Here is a 22,884-nt window from a genome sequence, read left to right on the forward strand (position 1 = left end):
CCCCGGGAGTTCAATGCCGACTGGACGTTGAGCTCATTTGAAACGCACACAAAGCGACGCTTCGCTTCACTTTACCATGAAGTGTTTTTAGTTACACATCAGGCGGCAACCTCCGGTTCTGCCGAGTGAAGCCAATCCTTAACGTGTTAAAGTCAAGCAGATCATAAAGCAAGGTATGCTTTGGGGCGGGGCTACAAGGTGATTGACAGGTTGCTTCCAGAGACGTATACGACGTCTCTATGTCCCTCCTCCGCATTCCAAATATAGTCACTTCCGACCGCCGTAATCCAAGATGGCGTCGGTGAAATCGCCGAACTCGAGGCTTCAAAACATCAGTCCACAAACAAGTGGATGACGTCGCGATGACTACGTCCACTTCTTATATCCAGTCGGTGGTTTGAACGCTATACAGGGCATCTTGCCAAGAAAGGCAGTGCTATTCAGTTGGTTGCAGTTTTGCAACCTCACCACTAGATGGCATTAAATCCTACATGCCTGTCCTTGTTAGGTTGGGAAAAAAGAAACTGTGACGACCAATCGCTACCGTCTCTCTTTGTCTCTCGCAGGTAACATCAGCAGGAACTGCACGCCGGCGGGATGGTCGGACGTTTTCCCGAACATCACCAGCGCCTGTGGCTCGGACACCAGCCAGGACAAGGTGCGGTCACTCTGTCTTCACATTGTCTCCTTCTCCGTCCGTCGACTTCTATACAACCAGAGGAGTCGCCCCCTGGTGGTCAGGAGAGAGAATGCACATCGGCTTCACTCTGCATAACTGGAGGTTATTCAATTAGGGAAAGCCTGTTTTTCTTTTTGTCTGCTTTTTGTTGTAACAAGATAGAAATTTTAAACAATACTGCGCTAGCTACCAACAAAACAGACGAGCTAACACTAGCACCAACAGAAAATAAGCTTTCCAAGAATATCTTTTTTTGTCTATCATACGTGAAGTTTGGTCCAGTTTTTTTCGGGTGTGCTGCGATTCCTTGAAACAGTTTCAGGGGGAAGCAGGAGAACGTTTTTTCGGGGGGTGAGCAGAATGTTTGTCCTCGTTTGTCCTGGACGGTGATAATTGCTGCTGCCCTCCTCTTTCACTGCCGAGGGTCAGTTTGGGTCACGACTGGTCTTACTCTGAATCGGCCATTGTCCTCGTTGAACTGGCCGTCTCTTTCTCACTCTTTCACTCTCCTGTCTTTCACTTCTTCACCTGCTCCCTCTCTATGCAATTCACCCAAAACACCCTAAACAACACTCCGCGTCTGTCAGATCAAACAGTGGTAGAAGAAAAGAGGCATTGGTTTGAAGCCTGCATCTATTATTAAAATCTCACATAATTATATATAATATAAGACACAAAGTATACAGATATACATGACAAATAATGTTGATATTTGTATAAGATATGACAACAACACATTATCAACCACAACAAATACATAAACAACTGGAATACTTCAATAGATTTGAGATCTACGGTAATTTTCTCGATTTTACATAGTTTCTTAAATCCACCTTTTAACCCTTCGAGATCTTCGAGCGCGCACACGCGCTATACGATTCTGCCGTTTTGAAAATATTCAGTCAGTCACGATAATTCTGCACAGAAATATGGTTCCACGTCTCCAAGATTTAGTTAAACTTCAGCTTCCTCTGCCTTTTGTCCGCGAGATCATATGAGATTCACACAGCAAGATAGAGCATTATACACACCCAGACGTGTCATATGAGCTTCACCGGGAGAGAGAGAAAAAGAGCAGGCAGGCTGAGCGAAGCTATACTGGAGAACGGCGCAGCTTCAACCAGTCAATCCCTGAGATGTACAGGACAAAGCCAAGCAAAGGGATCCATTGGAAGATGGGTAAGTGCATTTACTGAACTTTGCAATAGCATATTTATGTTAGTAATGGGACCTGTAGCCAGATAGAGCTGCTGCGAACACGAAGCTAGCGGGTAGCGGGCTAACGATCGCTAACGGGGTTATATATGGCTACAGGGTGGATAAAAAACTGAACGGTGGGTGTTCAAATATTGTCACGATCCCCGTTAACTTTCGTTCAGTGAACGTAGTACGCTTAGTAGTGTTATAGCTCTGTTAATCGTTACTGCCATATTGTTTACCTCACGTTAGCTCCTACCACGGAGCGCGCGAGCTAACGATCGCTAACAGAGTTATATATGGCTACAGGGTGGATAAAAAACTGAACGGTGGGTGTTCAAATATTGTCACGATCCCTGTTAGCGTTCGTTCAGCGAACGTAGCATGCTCAGTAGTGTTGGATCTCTGTTATGTGTTTGTGAGACTGAAATGACCATGTTGTTAGGTTAGCTGCGCGCTAACCGGAAGTAGCTGTGCAGTAGCTAAATGGGCACATGGTAGTTATGAGACTGAACGGGGCGTAATCAAATACTGTCACTATCCTGTTACTTTCTTTCAGTGAACTTATACAAACTAATAGTAATGTATTTTACAGAGAGGATTTGCAGCTGCCAGGGTCCAGAAGACAACATGCAGCATCGCTTTAGCAGCCTCCAGTCCGTCTCTGCCAAATCATCACTGCAGGCCACAACGCCAGCCACAGCTCATCACCTCACCATATAATAATACATTTGATTTTAGACATTTATTTACATGTTTCTACCATTTTTGTATTCATATATTTCACTGCTTTTGTGAACCTAAGACCTTTGGTAAACTAATTTCAAGCACCAAAACAGTTCGACCTCCTGAGTAAAGCTGTGTTTTCACAAGAGATATGAAGATTTTCCAAAATCTAGATTACATTTTTCAGCTATAGAGTAATATTTCTCGTTACACTTTTGCCTTTTGACAATGGTGCCTCATTATATAGAGAGCTGAGATTGTTCTGCAATTTTAGATGTAAAACACATGGGTATCTATCATATGCAAGTGACTTTAAAAAGTGAATTTAAGAAATGATGTAAAATCAAGAAAATGACCCTCGACTCCAAAGGGTTAATGGCACGAGATGCCTGAGATACATACCCATGTGTTACATATAAAAATTTGCAGAACAATCTCAGCTCTCTATATAACGAGGCACGATTGTCTCAAACAAGTTCAACCGGCAAGAACATGGTGAACTTCTGAAATGGCAAACCTTGTTTTTATTTTTTATTTAATGCCGTGTGCATTTAACGAGCTGAAATTGACACGTGTTGCTGGACTTTCGTGGGAAAATGCCCAAAAAATTAGGAGTAACTTTTTCGTAAGACGCCGGACGAACCCTTCATGAGGATGCATTGTTGGCTAACGGAAATACAAGTAGACTCTCTGCTGAGTACGCTAGTGGTGGGAATTCCGGCTCTTTTTAGAGAACCGGCTCTTTCGGCTCCCAAATGGCTCTTCAGATTTTTTGGTGCTTAAATTAATTTATTACCAACAATAATGTAAAATTATGCGCAATATGAATTACTAATGTAAAAAAAAACATGCACTATATCAAATGTTTATTATATAAATACAAACAAAGAAAAAAATCAGCACCCAGAGTGTTGTCCTTCATTAAAGATTTACATTGAGAAAGACCAAGTGCCTCAGATTTGAGGGGCTGATCCTGTTTCTTCTCTCCGCAATTATCTGCCCTGTTTTGGAGAAGCTTCTCTCTGAGGGGACTGGAGTTGCTACAATGCACAGTCTCCGTGCCATCACATGATTGATCAATTAAATGCGGCGAAAGAGCAAGCGAAAAAGCGGCTCCCAATTAGGAGCCGGCTCCCGTCGCCCCATTAGTGTCTTGACGGGAGTCTAGCCGGTTGTGGGTTGCATTAATTCAATCACACAATACAGCAGTGGTTGTTGCAGACACACCTGGCGCGGGTCTGAGTGCACCTTGTATAGCGAAGTGATCCGTTCATCACAATGATCTCAGAGGGCAGAACATGAAGTGTCCCTCTCTGCATGCTAGCTAACCTTGTGCTCCATCTGGTGTCGCAGAAACATTACAGCTGCAGCGAGGTCTCTGTCACTTTTATACAAGAGGGAACGTATTCAACCATGAGAGCAACGCGCAATATTTACAAGACATGTCCAATAAATACATATTTTGAGCCGGGAAAGTAGTCTATGCATCATGCAATATTGTCTAACATTCATTCACACATTAATCATTATATAGTAAATAAAAGTGACCTTCATATGCATACAATTACAAATCCTTCATAATAATATCCCTTATTAATTATCATATTCCATCCATTGCAATGTACACATAAACAATTTATTTTTACACTGTGCAAGTCTAAATGTGACAAACTAAATTATTAAACCCCTTCAGTACGCACACACGTAAGATTGGACCAATTAAACTAGATGTGTGTTTGATGTCAGACGTGTTTTTGCAAATCAACACGCTTTTGTTTTTCTCACGGGGGAAAAAAAGAGGAACTCAAACACAAAACACCTTTTTCTGAGGAAGCAAGATAACAGGAGACACACACACACACACACACACACACACACACACACAGAGACAGAGGTCATTTGATTTCAATCCCCGCCTCCGTTTCCAACAGGAAATGATCAGTTCTTCAGTTTTTCATGCCAGTTTTCCCAACAGAAAAACACGAGGACTAGTAAAAGTACTACATATTTTATGTCCTGGTGAAGTCTGAAAGGAAAGAACAAAATCTAAAATCTGCTTCAGTTTCAAATCTATATTTTAGGATTTTTTCCAGTATTTCTTTCTTCCCCTGTCAAACACGAAACAAATAATGGCCTGATGAATTGGAGAGCCTGATGAAGAAGAGCAGGTTGTGGTGGTTGCCATCTTTGTTTTTAACCAGAAGTAACATGAGATGGTACAACAGGACTCTGAATGTGTGACAGCGCATTTGAACAAGATCACAACGCTCATCGTTTATCCCCTCAAAAACAAAACAAAAAACACATAAGGTGTTCGGAGATATTCTTTCACAAACAAACTGCTGATGTCTCTTTGGCCTTTACGTCAACATGATCCCTCTTTGCTTTGTGATTTCCCGTTAAAAAGAAAGGTGCACGATTATATTTTACTGACTAAATCCAAAAGATTTTATTTATATATAATCTAATGATATTTTTCAAACTATTGTGCTATCAAATGTATCATCAAATGTAATGTGTCCCGTGTGTCAGCATATTTGCGTCTTTATCTTCACATGGAAGAAATCTCTGTTGTGAAATGAAACTTCCTGTCAGCAGCTTCCTCCTGTTCACTTTGTCACGAATGTCATCGCTGAATCGCCCATTGTGCTGTCCTCTCTCTCTCTCTCTCTCTCTCGCTCCTCCCTCTCTCTCCCCCCCCTCTCTCTCTCTCTCTCTCGCTCCTCCCTCTCTCTCCACTCTCCCTTTCAATGACTGAACCTGATCAATATCAAGGCCATCTTATTGTAAGGAACGTGAACAAAAAGCACTCGCGAACGACTTCTTTCACAGGAATTTATTTGAAAAAAATAAAAATTAAAAATTAATTGGATTACATTTTTTTTTAAATTGAATGTACATTTTCCCAGTCTGGTTCTAGATGTTGAGATATTGTTGTGTATGAATATTGGTTACTGTATCTAAAGGGCAGATGCAGGGAATTAAGCGGATTCCTGCTCCCCAGAGGATAAACCCGTTACATTGTTTGATGCTTTATGGAGGGAGGTCAGGTCTGTTTTTTGTTTCGTTGAAGCATTTTAAACATTTGCAGCTTTAGTATAGATATTGTTCAGATTTCCCTCACGTGGATGAACAACATCTGAAATGGGTTCTCCAAAATCTTTATATTTCATGGTGTGAGACCAGTAGTTTCTGAAGGATAAAGTCTGACCCTGTTCCTTGACCCTCTGTCTCTGCAGCTGGTCTTCTACGTGGTGGTGAAGACGTTGTACACTCTGGGTCACAGCCTGTCTTTGATCGCCCTCACCACAGGGAGCGCCATCCTCTGTCTGTTCCGGTAAGACCGGAAGTTACGACATTATCTCGTGAAATGAGCCTCAGTGGTCAAACTGTCAAAAACTAGAGACTATTTTAAAATGGGATTACTCAACAAACTATCTGTATCGAACGACTCTGGTGTCGACCTGTAAATCACCTTGTAGCCCCGCCCTAAAGCGGCCCCTGACTGTAAATGACCATAATTTACTAAATGAACATCATGCTGTATTGAAGAAGACTTGAAGCTAGAGATTGAGACATAAACTCATGTTTACAATGTTTACTGAGGGAATAAATCAAGAGAGAAGTAGAGTCATTTATATAGACTTCTATACAACCAGAGGAGTCGCCCCTGGTGGTCAGTAGAGAGAATGCAGCTTAAACACATGAAGCATATACTTCTATACAACCAGAGGAGTCACCCCCTGGTGGACAGTAGAGAGAATATAGCTTTAAGACATGACATATATACTTCTATACAACCAGAGAAGTCGCCCCCTGGTGGTCAGTAGAGATAATGCAGGTTTTAAGACACTTCCGCACCGGCTTCACTCGGGAGAACTGGAGGTTGTCGCCTTGATTAGTAAAAAAAACAAAAACAGAATGAAAACATTACCAACATGCTGAAAGGCTGGTGTTAATTTCAAGCTCATCTTTTCACTCTTTGTTTCTCGTGTTTTGTGCTGATTGACATTTCAGCTGAGTCTGAGGAAAAGCTGTCAGTTTAATTAGTTTTTAAATGAACAGGAACTGGCAATTAGCCACAATTTCATGTCACTGATTTATCTTTAATTGTCAACAGATGTCTGTTTGTGTGTGTGTGTGTGTGTGACAGCCTCTCAGTTTACGGCCTAATTGGATTTAGCTTCATTCAGTGTGTTCATTGAAATGATGTTAATTGGAGCTGAAGGTTTGAACTCAGCATTAAAGCTTAATTTGAACTGAACAGAGTAAATATTATTATAAAAATAATATCAGCATGTGCAAAATGATGAATATTGCTGCAAAAATAAGAATGCAACTTCAACCTAAAAGAGGAGATCATCACACTTTGATGTGTCATCATGCAACACATTGTGTCTGCAGGAAGCTGCACTGCACCAGGAACTACATCCACCTCAACCTCTTCTGCTCCTTCGTCCTGCGAGCCGTGGCCGTGCTGGTCAAAGACGACATCCTCTTCAGCCGAACCTCGCAGTGCTCCAACCAGCCGTCACTGGTGAGGTCACCGCCTCCGTCCGCCCGAGGGAAGCGGGGAAAGCTAAAACGGCAAAACTGTCACAGCAGGGAAAGCAGTCTCTGCTTCCAGCCTCCGTTTGTGAAATGAAGCGTGAATGTAAATACGTTTGTTTAGGGGAATGAGACTTAATATTTAGTCTTTTTTTTTTTTTTACGAGCTTGCAGAGGTGGATTTAAGTGGCTTTCTCCAAAGTTGCCGTTTCAAACACCGTTTGTGAATCCAAGCTGACAAACTTCACCTTTTATTACAAATTTTTAAAAATCGTTACATTATTTTTTATAAATATTTAAACAGTATTAAAAACATTTTTTTACTAATATTTAAATTATTAAAAGATACATTAAATTATTTAAAGCATTATACATTTTTTAAATACATTATTCCATTATTTCAATAAATTATTAAAGTATTGTTTTTAATAATAAATCATTGTGATTAAAACCAGGTGAGAGTGAAGAACAAAATGGTCATCGTGGAGGATGTATTTTGTGGTATTGTTGTATTATTGTATTATGCAGAGAGGTGTTGTTGAGACACAAAATAGTAGAAACACCTGTCAGGATAACAACACTGACAGAATTATACAGTTTAATAACTGCATCCTCCAAATGAAGGCAAGTCTCTAAACCAGTTTTTTTTTTTTTAAATAGAAGATGAACTGATTCATTGCTGGACTGTATTATTAGACTGCGTTAGTTAATGAGGTTTTATTTTAGAAAGATAATCACATAATTAATATCTAAGCACCTTTTAATGAATTAAAAATGGCCGCCCAGAGTCGTTAGTGATTCAAAACAAAGACCTTTCCTTTTACCTCAGCTGAAGAAGACCATCATCTGAATAAAATGAGTATGAAAGAAGTGAGCCGCAACTTCCCCATTTTGAACCCGGCAGGATGTTGAATCTCTCTCTCCTTTTTCTATCATCTCTTTTCTGTCACTCTTTAATAAAAAATAAAGGGTGGAGAACTTTATCTGCTCTTAAAAGCATCGAGGTTTGATCTTAAGCCGACTTCATTTGCTGTTTTACATTGGAGAGGAAACGTCTCCGTAATAATTGAAGGAATACTGTCGGGGCGCTCCGACCTTTATCGTGATCTACAAGCTCCAGCTCCTCCTCCTGGTGAACTCGCTTATCGCCCCAGTGGGAACGGGGAATGTGCAAACCCACACATCAGAATAATTAGCTTTATTCCTGATTAACCCTCAGCGTCCAACGCTGCGGTCACAAAGAGAGCCAGTAGCATGTGGCACTAGAGGTTGATATGACAAAAAATGACTTAATTGTTTCCATTTCAACGTTTCTTTGAACCTCGGTGAGATGTTTGACCTTTGTGTTTTTCAGGTGGGATGTAAAGCCAGCCTGGTGTTCTTCCAGTACTTCATCATGGCCAACTTCTTCTGGCTGCTGGTGGAGGGTCTGTACCTGCACACGCTGCTCGTGGTCATCTTCTCCGAGAACAGACACTTTATCGTCTACATGTTCATCGGATGGGGTGAGCTTCCGTTTCACTGGAGCTTCAGCTTCTTCTGGGGTTCAGAGAAACTGACTTTGATGTTTAGAGCATCAATAATCATGATTTATTCATTTTTTACGCTCAATCTCACGTTTTAAAGGTGTTTTAACTAACCCAATATCATGGTCAATGCATATAAATAGCACAAAATTCTCAAATTGATGTAATTTTCGAGTGTAAATATGACGTATTTTAGGCTTTTCACTTATCATTTTACGCCATGTCATTAGCGTGAAATTGTCGCGGTCATCTTTACGCAACAAAACCACGTCAAGATTAGAAAAACACAGTATTTAGGCTTAAAATAAGTATGTAAACTAAGTAAAACATGTACGTAAATGTATTTAAAAAGTGGTTTATCCCAGGTTCCATTAATATTCTTAACCCATCAAAGTAACTGAGTAGATCTCAGCCACAGACACTGATTGGAACGGTTTTAATTGTGTCACATGACCTGTCTATGTATTTGTATTTGTTCGCCTGCTTTCTATGTTTGTATTTTGTTGCCTGTGTGTGAGACTAAAACAAATTCTTGTCTGCTGGATGTGTAAGCAAGCAGCTGTTTGCTAAAGTATCAGCTTGTTTTCTAATCTTATGATTAGAAGAAAGAAAATAATGAAAGTATGATAATTAAACAATCAAACATACTGATAGATTTGTTTTTTCCTAAATTGTATCGATGTTTTCCTCGTGGCGTTTCGCAGGAATCCCCACGGTGTTCGTCTCTGCGTGGGTGATGACGAGGATTTATCTGGAGGACACGGGGTGAGTGTCGCCAACCAATCATGAACCAATCACGCACCAGCATGGAAATGTAATTCAGATTTTGTATCATGTGCACATCGTAATATCCTTTCATTGTGTTACGTAGATTAACGTGTATCGGAGGAATCTGCATGTTGTTGTCTGATTAATCACCATCTGTGCTTTGTTTCGTCAAATGGATTTATGAACGTATTTTGTACTTCACTATACGATAGGAGACGTGTAACCGTCAATCACATCAGAGACTTGGACACATTGATATTCAACAGGCAATGCATTTCATTAAATCAACAAATTACATTTTATTGATTAGATTCAAGCCAGCTCTGTTTTTCACAATATTAAACCAGATAATCCCCGTGGCAAAGAGCACCTCATTGGATAATTCATTTGGATGGATTTGCACTGAGTTGCTGTTATCATGAGCTCGATGCCACATGATCTGCTCGGCTTCGGTTGCACATTATTGCAGCTCAACACTGAGCGAGTCACACTGAGTGGGTGTATTCCTAAAAGAAAAAGAAAGAGACTATGTGAAACAACTCTGTGACAACAATTACAGAGCAGCGGTCTGATAGGAAAGCAAGGACAGAACAGACAGACAGTTCACAGGCGAGTATTACGCATTTCTGTGTCCTTTATTCATCCGACCCCGAGTGTGTAAAGGCCTTTAGGTCGATACATTACAGCATTCAAAGACCCCAAAAGCATCTTGATATACAATTGTCCTATTAAGACCTGTGTCCCTTCAGCCTTCTTGCAAGGGTAAAGACAAGCCTGTGCTCACCCGGGTTGAGAGCTTCTTTTCCAGAGTGAAGGATTCACTTGCAGCACCGCGGGTAACAGCGGATCTTAAGACGGGCCGAGTGGTGCATCATAATCCGCTGTATCAGGTCGAGGTTACGGATACAAACGACGGAAATTAGTTTCCTCAGCAGGGTGTCTGGGGCTCACCCTCAGAGAATGGAGTAGAAGTGCTGCTCCTTCATGTTGAAAAGAAGCCAATTAAAAAATGATTTGGCCCACTGATAATGATGCCTCCAGTATTGCTGGGTATGACCGACTGGGAGGAGAACCAGGGGACAGACGCAGAACGAGCAGGAGGGGGTCAGCAACCTTTTCTATCCAAAGAGCCATTTTGCCCTTTTTTCCACCAAAAAAAAAGTGTCTGGAGCCGCAAAAGCTATTTGATATCAAAGCTTATGAAGTTGTATATATAGTTATATTATATGTTCAACAAACTATAGTTTGTTGTATTTATGAAATTATAGAACAAGAATAAAGACAATTTTTGACATTATTGCTATTTTACCTGTTTATAACTATCAAACTCTTATGAAGAGGAGAAAAAAAATAGTCATGTGTCGGCGATTAAGGTCCATTAAATACACAACTAAGCAGACCTTGAGTCCTATCTATATATGTGGCTCATGTAGAGTGTTCATCCTGTAACCACAAGATAGCAGGTTTGATATCTGTCATCCTCACGTGAGCTTTACATTTTAAAACGCATATATTTTGCTACGTTTACACTGAGCCTCCACACTACGGACTTTTAGAGCACCGCAAACGGAGGAGGACGGATCTGTCTTTACGAGCGGACGCCTCGCTGTCTCATGAGCTTGATCCACTTCCTGAAAGTATATCTACTTTGATCCGTTTGCTGCAGCAGTTGAGAAATCGCTCTTCTGCAGCTTGATTCTTTTCATCAGAAGCTGTGTGCTTGTTCTGGAAGAGTCTTTCAACATTACATGTTTTGTTGTTGGCTAACTCCTCGCCACATATCAAGCATACAGGTCAGCAGCATCGTTGGCAGTGAAAGCTAATTAATACGTCCACGCAGAATTAAACTACCTTTCTCCGTTGATAGTTTAGCGAGGGCGGAGCTCTGTGAATCACGAGTAGCACCTGCAGGGGAAGCTGCTTGACAGCGATGTGACAGGATGTGACGCACATTTTAGTTAAAGAAATATTTAAACATTTATTTTTATTTTCAGTGACCCAATATCACCTCAAACGGCAAGATAAGAGGAGTTTCCCTTGAAAGATTTTTCCACTGGGCAAAAAAAAAAAGAATAAAATCAAAACTTTTTTTTTTTTTTGTCAAAGCCTCAGGGAGCCGCAACAGGCGGGCTAAAGAGCCGCAGGTTGCCGACCCCTGGATTAGATCCTCCACTTGACTTTGATATATCTGGAGGACACAGCTGAGGAGAAGGATGTCTGGGTGGCCTTGCTTGGACCTCCATAAGTGGCCAGTAGATGGATTAGTGACTTAGACTTGCCCCAAAAGACATGAGCCTTACTTTAAGACCTGAATGACTCAACCTTGCAAACTAGTTTGACATATATATTTCTATGAAAGTTACATTATGGTTATTTATGGTGCCCTCAGGTGCTGGGAGAGAAATGACAACCCCATACCCAACTGGGTGATCAATGGACCAATCGGATTCTCCATCATGGTAGGTCGAGGATCATTACCTGCTGTTGGTTTGCAGGTGTTTCACATGCTTGTCAGTTATAAAAGCACTTCCACGTGGAAAGAAATGGATGGTGATATAAAGGATAGATGTGCTAACCCGAAAATGTCTGAAACAATTACCCCTCGATTTCAGACAGACGTTGAAAAACTTGAAACCATTGAAGGAAGTTGATGATTCTTGTAGAGGAGGTAGAAGTAGAGTAAAGGTTTTGTATGGTAGTGCTTGTTAGCCTAAACGTTTATTTTTTTAATAAATTATAACTTACACGAACAAGTAATCGTAGTAAGATTCTGTGCTTCATTGCAAGAGCCTTGAAGCTTAGTCTTTAAGCTAACAGTCTTTAAGCTAACAGTCTTTTAGCTAATATTCTTTAAGCTAATAGTCTTTTAGCTAATATTCTTTAAGCTAACAGTCTTTAAGCTAACAGTCTTTTAGCTAATATTCTTTAAGCTAATAGTCTTTTAGCTAATATTCTTTAAGCTAACAGTCTTTAAGCTAACAGTCTTTAAGCTAACAGTCTTTTAGCTAATATTCTTTAAGCTAATAGTCTTTAAGCTAATAGTCTTTAAGCTAGTAGGCAAATAGCAGCTCCAGATAGCGACATAAGGGCACTGTTTAAAACAAATGAATTAGCAAATGCTCCAAAAATGCGCCAGAGAAACATATTTAAAGTCACCAATCGCCTCTCTGCACTCACTTGCTTTTTTTGTGCATTCCTATCTCTACTTTTCATGCATTGCTTTCTGTGGGTTGGGAAACTGCCCAACACTGCAAAAATAACCCTCCCTCTTGTGTGTCTCGCTGACTCTCTTCAGTCAATCTGATAATAGTTCTGTTGTTTCCCCTCCTCTGTCTCCAAGGTGAACTTTATCCTGTTTATCAGCATCATTCGGATCTTGGTTCAGAAGCTGAGGTGCCCCGACGTGGGCGGCAACGACCAATCACAATACAGGTATCTCACAGGAAACAGACGCTAAACCTGTTCATTTTGCCGGTGTAAGCTTATGTGGAATAAGAGTCAGCAAAATGCCATTAAGAAAGAAGAAAAAAAACACAATCTGAGACACCCAGAACACTTTCATCCGTTCTGTGTTCTCTGTCTGCAGAGGTAAGAGTGACGCTAACGCTCATTCAACAAGGCAGCATTTGATGATGCAGCCTTCGTGAAATGGAGAGTCGGGCGAGATACCCTCTATGCATCTGTGTAGCGACACATTCTTGCAAGATTCAGTGGCTCTTTTGAGTCTTTGCACAGTCAAAGGCGATGCGTTTTATCTTCAGGCAATTTTACCCTGCAGGGAAATCTGAGCTGCGCTGAGCACAAGCTAACTGCATGGCACAAATGCTGGGAAAACTGGCCTTTTACAGTATATCAACAATACATGTTCTCATACAACAGCAACGAAACGGCACACTCTTACCAATTGGCGTATGAATTAACACATCACGTTTGTAAGCAAAAAGAAGTCTGATTGTATAGAAGTCTATATAAATGACTTCTCTCTTGATTTATTCCCTCAGTTAACATTGTAAATATGAGGTTATGTCTCAATCTCTAGTTTCAAGTCTTCTTCAATACAGCATGATGTTCATTTTGTAAATTATGGTAATTTAGAGTCAAACAGACCATGAAGCAGAGGATGCTCTAGGGCGGGCTTACTGTGATTGACAGGTCACTGCCGCTACCAGAGACGTATACGGCGCCTCTACGTCTCTCCTCCGCATTCCAGATATGGTCACTTTTGTTCATCGGATGCAAAAAGCCAAGATGGCGACGGCGGAATCACAAAACTCGAGGCTTCATAACATCAGTCCACAAACCAGTGGGTGACGTCATGATGACTATGTCCACTTCTTAGTCTACGATGCAAACACATCCGTGTGAATATCATACCCAGACATGATGTTTTTCCTAAACCTAACTAAGTTGTTTTATTGCCTGGCGAAGTGGAAGTATCGGAAGATGTTGTGCCATTTATGCTCCTTCCCTTGAGATTGGCTTGAATAGGAACAAACACTGCATATGTTACACTTAATGGTGCTACAAATAGTTCTCCATTCCTGTTTTTCTCTCAGGAGGTTGGCCAAGTCCACTCTCCTGCTGATCCCTCTGTTCGGGATCCACTACGTGGTCTTCGCTTCTCTCAGTGAATCCATCGCGGAGGCTTATAAGATATTCTTTGACCTCGCCCTCGGATCCTTTCAGGTGCTTCTATCGATGTCTTTGAACTGTTTTCATGAATGGACGTGTTTGTGTCCATCTCTTTGTTTTATATTTACTAATTAAATGTTGAATTCCTTGTGATGTTAGTACTTTTTTTTAACATTGCTGTGTTGCTTTCTTCAGGGTTTGGTGGTGGCCATTCTGTACTGTTTCTTAAACAGTGAGGTAAGCTTAATTTATGACATTTGGCAGTGCAGTAGTGTTTAGAAACATTACTGAAACGTAAACGGAGCGTGGCACTTTAAATCAATAACAATTTGCATAAAATATGATTTCCTTTTTAGCATTTAGATTTTTAGAGAGGGGAAAAAAAGAGTCTGCATTCAGCTGATAACATGCTTCTTCAATGTGGAAACATATGACAGGCAGGAAATAAAGGAGCTAAAATCTTTGATTTTCTTTTTCCTTTTTTAAATATGTTTTAATGATATCATTCATCAGAGCACATATTGTTGTACACAGGTTGTTCAGTACTGTGGAGAGCTTTGTTTGCCCTAGAGGAAGTTCCATCACTCTTCTATTAGTAACACCTCAATGTATTTACCTCAAAACATCATTTGTTTCCCTATTTTCTGCAGGTTCAGGGCGAGCTGAAGAGAAAGTGGAGGAGTACGTGTCTGAACTGCCGCCTGAGCAGAGACCACCTCTTCAACAGCGCCTTCGCCTCCAGGAACGGTTCGGAGCACATGGTGCAGTTTCACCGCAACTCCCGAACGCAGTCCATCCTGCAGTCAGAGACCACGGTGCTGTGAGGACGATGAGGGACAAACCGCCTCCAGGTCGAATAGGTTTTACAACATGGTTTTAACACAAAGGGGAAAGTACCACATGGATGGAAAACTGCACATCATCTCAGATCAGATTTTGGTATTAGCTTTACAAATCTCTGTGGGCCTTCAAACATGTACCTTCAGCAGGACCGATCCATCCTGTGAGGGTGTGCTTGTGTCGAGAAAGAACCATTTCTATTCAGAGTTCTTTATGTTGTGAGCCAAGAAAGAACGGATCTTCGGTAACTTCATATCTTGTCAGTTTTTTCCTTGACCTGCTCACATCTATGAGGTAAGAAATGTACGTACTTTGATCTGTGTATGTTAAATGCATCGGTTAAATAACTACGGATAAATATGTGCAAGGGAAACGGTGTCAGTCTTCTCTTCATGGGAAGCACAGGTGAAGACTTTAGATTGAGGGATTGAGGCGCAACCGCCGTGCAGGAGACATATTGTTGTGACAATGCGTGGTTGATATGTACGAACAGTTCGGAGTTAGAATAAGTCTTTTTTGTGAAGCCTAGCTCATTAGCGACAATGGGAAGTCTTGAAAAATGGTTGCGTTCGTGAGTTAGCATACATGGAATCATAGACTGTGTATAAGAAGTGGACGCAGTCATCTTGACATCACCCGTTGGTTTGTGGACTGCCGTCGTTAAGCCTTGAGTCCCGTGATTTTGCCGTCGCCATCTTGGATTACGGTCGCCATGTTGTTTTTCCGCAACCGATGATCAGAAGATACGTCCCTGGTAGAAACTTTATGGTCTGCTTGAAACTAGAGATTGAGACAAAAACTCATGTTTACAATGTTTACTGAGGGAATAAATCAAGAGAGAAGTAGAGTAATCTTCTCAAAGACTTGTATAGAATCAGGCTGATTATATCTACTGACCAGCAGCCCCATGCTGCCCAAGAAGTTTATATAGTCAAGCTACGTGTTTAGTAAATTTAATTAATGCTTTTCAGACCATGTTGGATGCAGGTAAACATTTTTTTCCAGCTTAAAACCAGCAGCAATTTTTATCCCACAAGTATGCAGGGAAATGTGATGACTTTGGGGTCCATATTGGCCACACCCACCCATCTGATATTTGAAGCTTGTTAAAATCACTGCTAAGAACGATTCACAAATGCACAAATGAGTCCGTATTGTCTGGCCTGCTAGTAAAAACACAGGTTAACAGGGTTGTTTTGTACTGATTCAGAACCCAAACTGTCTGGCAAATAATTTTGTATGTACATTTAATAAGTGCTATGGATGATCCATACCGTTCATCTGTGCTATGATGATTCTGTGCTAATCTGCTATATGAAGCAATGCTGGTGCTCAGACTGAAGATGCCATGTAATTAAAAGGGAAACCTGTGTGTCCACTGGGAACTTCTGTTGAGATTGGTGGCGTAACCATTTGTCACTTGACCAGATATGATGTACTATGGCAATATTCTCAGCCATTAACAAGCGCAATATGATTATATAGATCACTGATCAGTTTAACATCCATGAAAATCTTGTTTTTGCAAACCTCCGGTGGTTTTACTTCTTTCCTTCCTGTAGTGACGTAGATGTGTACTCCAGGGTGTGTCAGTGCAGCGTGAAATCAGTGATGGGTGTGGTTACAGCTGCAACAAAGCACATTTAAAACAACTTCATCATCAACAATCTGCTTCAAACTTATTTTCATTTTCTTCAGCGGAAGCCGGATCCTCTACCAACAGTTAAAGCAGAAGTGCCAGGTGTATACAAGAACCTAAAAGAAAATAATAATATTTATTTTATGAGTGGGAATGTTGTGGCTTTTTATTCATGCAGCAAGTGTTACGCAGCAGTTGCATAATATTCTCAGTGTTTGCCTTTTTTCAATTGCTGTTGGTCGAAGCTGTCAATGTGTCAATTTCTTGTTTAATCTAATGTACATTTTTGCCAAGAGATGACAAGAAAAAAAGGAAACCGCTTGCTTTGTGTCGCGCGCTATATTTGTCTATATATTGTATTTAATTGTTGCCACGAGACAAAAAAATCTGGCGACACTTGGATTAAGGCATACAGAGTAAGGGTTTATTTTCATTATCACATTTTCTTATTTACTATCTGTACTATCAGTACTCTGTCCTGTTTAGAGTTATTAGTGGCAAAATGTGTTTACTTTTTAAAATGCATTTAAATTTTGTTGAGATGCATTTTCATTTAACAGGACTATAAGCCAAACTTGTACTCTTACAGCCATACTCCACTGTGCCTTGAACATTTTATTAAACACAGGTCTGGAACAAATACACAAGACAATGCATTCTTAGTCGTTGACCAGAAGCTGGTTGATAAATATGGGAAGCAAAATGAGGAAATCTTACATGTTTTTGCAAAATTAGGTGAATTTAGGGCACATGTTTCGGGTCCTGGAATCTCCTGGTTTTATAGATACATGTGAGTATCATCTGCATATATTTTCATTCGTCTCAGGCATGATGTTTCCATGCATGTAGATTGAGAACAATAGAAGGCCTACGGTTGATCCTTGTGGAACACCACTTCCCAGAGAAGCAAAATTGACCTCGGACCACAGCAATATCTAAGAGAGAGTTATAAATGTAAGTTTCAGTTTCAATGCCTGAAAGTTTGTGGATAAGAGGTGTGATGAGAAAACAGTTGAATTGCTTCTTTTAGGCATAACATTTCCCAATGCATTTTATTTTACGTAACATAAGTTACTCAGGAGGAAGTAAAGGTAAGACATAAAACAATACATTGTAAAAGCTTCATCTCGTCTAAGATATTCAGTTTCAGCCTTTTGTCATCCTTTACAGTTTTGATTGCATATTGCAGATTGATCGATGGTATTTTTTCTTATAATTCTTATTAATTGCCGTTTGTTTCAGCTCAACATTTTAAAAGACCCTTTCAATCCTGTCAAGGCAAACAAAGGAATACATTGATTTGTGAGAAATAAAAGGGGGTTCCGGTTGCTTCCATGCACAAAATCAAACAATATACTCCAATACAGATGTATGCCTTAAGAAAAGTGTTACCAAATATATTACAAACAGGATGCCACCATGCTACTACTCAGTGTATCTATGTGACTGAGTGGTTGAGAGTATACAAACACTGTTCACCATATACAACACAAACAGTGTTGGTTTGTCGAGTGATTTCATATTTAATGTTGACTGACCATGATGCTGAGTATCATGTCGTTATTCGACACATGTATTTGTATAGAGACCCCATGAATGTCATGCAAAAGATGATTGATAAAGGCTATCTTTGTAAGCGTTGCACTGTGTGAACATTACTCTTTCAAACTTAGCATGTTGATACTGTTGGTGCTTTCAGAAGAATCATACTTACTTCTAGGAAATGATTTCTGCGTAACAAAGTCCCTCACAGGCGGGCCGATTAGTTTATAACTAGGTATTTGATTGGAGCTCTACTGGCACAAATAGTTAAAAATAAAGAATACAAAAATTGTGCAGCCACATCGAATCGTTTACAGGATATTTAAACCTTTGTTTCATTAGAATGCATTTGTATACGTTAGCTAGTCACGATTTCCTCCTCGGCATTGTAGAGGTTAGTTTACGGTCACACTCGCTGTCTATTTGCATCTTCACGTTCCATTTTGTTTGTGCGCCCTCTGGCGTTGCGGAGAACAATGCAACGCTCAGTATCTCTTTAGCCTCTTGTGCCGCTCGCAAGTATGAAACAAAGCTTCAAGTGAACAGTTGGAACCGCGCTGAACCTTTGAAGTCTTTGCTGTCAGTGAAGGTGGAAACATCACTGCTTTCAATTTTGTCTGAATCCCCGTTAATGCTTCCTTATTGTACTCAAGTTGTGTCTTTTGTCATCAGATAGATATCAGAGACAGATGAAATGGCTATAAGCGTACATGTGGTGGCAGATATTCTCAAGAACGGCACCAGCAGATTATGAATCGGCCCTTGAGCCAGGCAGCGCGTCAATATAGCCGTTTCTGTGCTTTATTTTTGACTCCCTTTTTGGTCAATAAATCACTTTATTTCTTAGATATTTAAAAACAAATGTTATCCCTGTTTCAGAGCCGGACCGTGATGGTGTCCAGGAGGTATTTAAAGACCTGTTTGATGAACATACATTTTTATTTTATCACGGTTCACAGAAACATAAAATGACAATTAGTTCACGTTCTTGTTATGTCCAATGATGGAAACACTGGTTAGTAATTCTGAATGGTCTGAAGTAAACCGAATTTTGTAGTTAATATGGGCAACAAGTTTTTTTTTCTTCTGTACTTTATTATTGTCTGACAAACCTCATTTATGTTTAATGTTAATATATCTAAATGAATACAAATTTAAGTGACAAAAAAAATCAGAAAATCCAAAGATTACAAAAAAAAAAAGATTTTCTTTTTACAAAATGTACCAGAATAAAATAAAAACTATGAAATCGAGACTCTTCATTTTCCCTCCTCCCCCTCTCTCACGTCCTTCCTCCTTGTTCGCTCCATCCTCGGGCCCGCCCGGCCTTGGAGGTGGCGAGCTGGATGTTCAGTCATCTCTGCGAAGACGAGCTGCCTTTTTATCGGACTTGACAGAGCGACTTGAGGCGGTGACGCCTCTAATTGGGAAGGCGGGGGGATGCCTGAGCGCTGGGCTTCACGTCGCTGGTTTGCTGTGTGTGGAAACCAGAGTCCTCCAGAAGGGCGACACTGAGTCTTTACTGCAGTTTCTTCATCAGTCAAAAGTTAAAACTTAGAGAGAAGACGATACAAATCCAGAAAACTGTCGAGGCCTCGAGGCGTTTTCAGTTCTGCAGTGACACGCTCGTGTCAAACGGGTTCAATTTGACCGATGTGATCATAAAAACAATCCTGTGCTCGGATCCAGACGCAGAAACATAAAAATGTTTGATTCCAGAGTAAATACCTTCCCTTGTAACGTGAAGTTTGTTTGCATGGGAATGTAATTCTGAGTACAATCCCTTCCTTTTCCCTTAGAGACTCTCCCAGCATCGATAGCCATATTATCACTGCAATGCCACAAGCATGCACAAATGCATTATAGACCATACGCTACACTAGTTATCAAAGATCCTGCTGCTATTTGCTGTAGATCTGATGGGATAATCAGGCTAACAAGCTTGTGGCCACTGAAGAGGACCACTAGGAATAAAACAGGCTGATAAAAATACTTGATATAAAAAGTGCTGATAAGAAGCCAAGAGGTTCCACGGGTCCAACGTGTTGTATGAACCCGTTCATAACTTAAAGTGGAATTGATAGAAAGGCTAATTTACATTTTTTATTTAGACTTTGTAACCCTCATTCGGCGTTTCGTAGCTATTCCTACGAAAAACAATGCATCCCCATTTCCAAGAGATTCTCATTTCTGTGCATGTTGGAGATTAGTTTAAACATAATCTGTGTGTGATGCGACCCCAATTCAAAATTGTTGAGGACCTTCAAAGTCCCGTCATAAATCTGAGCCTGACGAGCGGCCGCATCATCCTGAATGCCTCCTCTCCTGCTCTCCGGAGGACCGGGTCCCAGAGAGGATTAGGGTTTATTTACAGAATAGAGAGGCAGATAAATCCCTGGTCCCTGGTGGGTGAGGTCCGCTGCAGCTGCTGTGACACTTTTAGGTCACTGCTGTGGCATTTCATGTGTTTACGCGTTCATAAGTTCAGTCAATGAAGAGACTGCAGCTCCTGCATGAAGAGCAAGCTGAGATCACCACCTCGGTGTGTCTGCTCAACTCAGGGGAAATGAAATCCCCCCATGAGGCTGTTGAAGTACTTTAATGCTGCAGTGGAGCAGTGCTGTTGGGTGATTCACTGCCTTTTCCCAGCATGCATTGAAGAAAGAGACATATGAGACATATACCCCAAACGGTAACACTTTATAATAACTGCACGCTATGAAGCATTAGTTAATACTTCATTTACAAATGTTGAATCCATCATATATAAAGTGTGTTCCTAAAATAATGGCCCAAGTCATTTTTTCAGGTTTTTCAGAAAACACCAAAAACTTGACTAAATGTAATCGTGGTGCACAAGCTGCCTCTAGAGACGACACAACAGGCATACTGTAATACCGGTCACATTATGTTTTGATAAATATTATGTTCCAGTGAGATTTTCATTGACAAAAATGCTAACTAAATTGCTAGCTTAAATGCTAGCTTCAAAATGCCATCTGGAAAAGCTTGTAAAGTCACATTGTCTTTTGACTTAGGCAAAATAAAATGGCCTAAGTCACACTCGAATCACATGATCTGTTCAACTGAGGATGTAGGAGATTTTACCAGAGGTGGCCAGTATCACGAGGAGATGATTTAGGCAAGAAAATCATTTTTGTCCAAAAATGACTTGGGCCATTATTTTAGGAAGGTGACGAAATGATGAATGAGTGTTTACTCACACTTAACTGATGCTTCATAGCGTGTAGTTATTATAAAGTGTTCCCAACTAAACCAATGTTGTGCATTTATGTGTCATATTACTAACTTTGTTCACATCCTTGCTGATGTTTTCCCATATCGCAACTAGGGATGGGTATCGTTTGGGTTTTTCCCGATATCGGTGCTAAAACAATACTTTTAAAACGATACCGGTGCCTGAACTGATACTACTTTACCGATGTTTAACTTCAAACTATGAACACTATATTTAAATAAAAGAACAGACACATGCATCAGGTGGCCTGATAGGGACCGTGTGCAACAGAAGTCATCTTTTCATGACTGCCACAAAACTCTTTGTTCCTTCCTGCCAAAGTGTCCTCTACCTGTCACTTGAATGTGGTGCGATTGTGTCTGAGGGAGCTCTGAGCGGAAGCCTGTGTGTGTATGTGTGTGTGTGTGTGTGTGTGTGTGTGTGTGTGTGTGTGTGTGTGTGTGTGTGTGTGTGTGTGTGTGTGTGTGTGTGTGTGTGTGTGTGTGTGAGAAATGGGGGTGGAGCTCATTTACTGGGCTTTTAAAAGTTTTGTTGACCTTTCACCTCGACAACAAACGAGCACACGTCCTCTATGAAGATGTCTTTGCAACCTGGACCAAATGACATGGAGGCCTTTCAATTTGTGATTTTTTTTTTTTTATATTTCTGGTGTAACTTTGAAACGGAGAGAAACACAAAACGACTATTTCAGTTTCTCTTAACTTGAGTCATGTGAATCTAAATGTTCTTCAACAAAATGGATTAGAATTTAACAATTCTCATTCTTTTCATTTTGTGGACAGTTCGTTTCAAGGGTGCAACAGTAGCGACCTGTCAATCACATTGTAGCCCCGCCCCTAAAGCGTATTCTGCTTTATGGTCCGTTTGACTCTAAATGGACCAAAATGTACTAAATGAACATAATGCTGTATTGAAGAAGACATGCAACTACAGTATTTTCATGTGAAAACCATTTTTTAACAGCACTGAGGTCAGCTAGATCTTTGTGTCAGCCTGTGTTAGAGTCAAGATCTCTTCTGGTGACACACGGGCTTGGCTCACATCCTCAGGATAGCGTCACCACTCACTGTCGCTGTCACACATGAAATAATCTTTTCTTTCCTTTGATTGTGGACGCTCCCTCGGAGTTGCCCGGCAGCAAATTAGAGTCTATGGACAAAAAGCTCAGAAGAAGCTATCAGACACAAGAAGCTATAAAGTTTATGAAGGTGCCTTTGTGACTCTGCTGTAGTGGAAATTGGTCCATTTTTAAATCTAATTTACTGCCGTGAACATAGAATTTTTGTATTTAACGAAACATAAAAATAATACTTTAAAAAAAGGATCGTGGACACTTGTTTTTCCAGAGCAACAGATGGCGTGAATGCACATAAAAACAAGCTTCACGAACGTCGTGAAGGATAAATGAGTCGTTAAATCTTCTTTGTTGACGGTTAAAATTCACTTCGTCCCTCATTCAAATATTGGACCATTTAAGTAAAATTCCTACAAGCAGAAACATGCAGTGAGAAAATAGCGATGACATTAA

The 22,884-nt window shown here is 40.5% G+C and overlaps 1 protein-coding gene across 1 annotated transcript in view; it reads left to right on the top strand.

The window, feature by feature from the left end:
- The window catches only part of vipr2 (vasoactive intestinal peptide receptor 2), a gene marked incomplete at both ends in the record, with an annotated part of 36,086 nt that extends 21,186 nt beyond the window's left edge, over positions 1-14,900 (top strand). Inside the window, 10 exons of the mRNA XM_079220002.1 lie at positions 567-658; positions 5,842-5,939; positions 7,007-7,139; positions 8,505-8,655; positions 9,381-9,441; positions 11,834-11,903; positions 12,785-12,876; positions 14,001-14,130; positions 14,272-14,313; positions 14,727-14,900. Coding sequence (XP_079076128.1) covers positions 567-658; positions 5,842-5,939; positions 7,007-7,139; positions 8,505-8,655; positions 9,381-9,441; positions 11,834-11,903; positions 12,785-12,876; positions 14,001-14,130; positions 14,272-14,313; positions 14,727-14,900 — 1,043 coding nt within the window. The remainder of the gene's footprint in view (positions 1-566; positions 659-5,841; positions 5,940-7,006; positions 7,140-8,504; positions 8,656-9,380; positions 9,442-11,833; positions 11,904-12,784; positions 12,877-14,000; positions 14,131-14,271; positions 14,314-14,726) is intronic.
- Between the last annotated feature and the right edge of the window lie 7,984 nt (positions 14,901-22,884).

This window comes from Taurulus bubalis, assembly GCF_910589615.1.
Source record: "Taurulus bubalis genome assembly, chromosome: 1".
Classification (NCBI taxonomy): Eukaryota; Metazoa; Chordata; class Actinopteri; order Perciformes; family Cottidae; genus Taurulus; species Taurulus bubalis.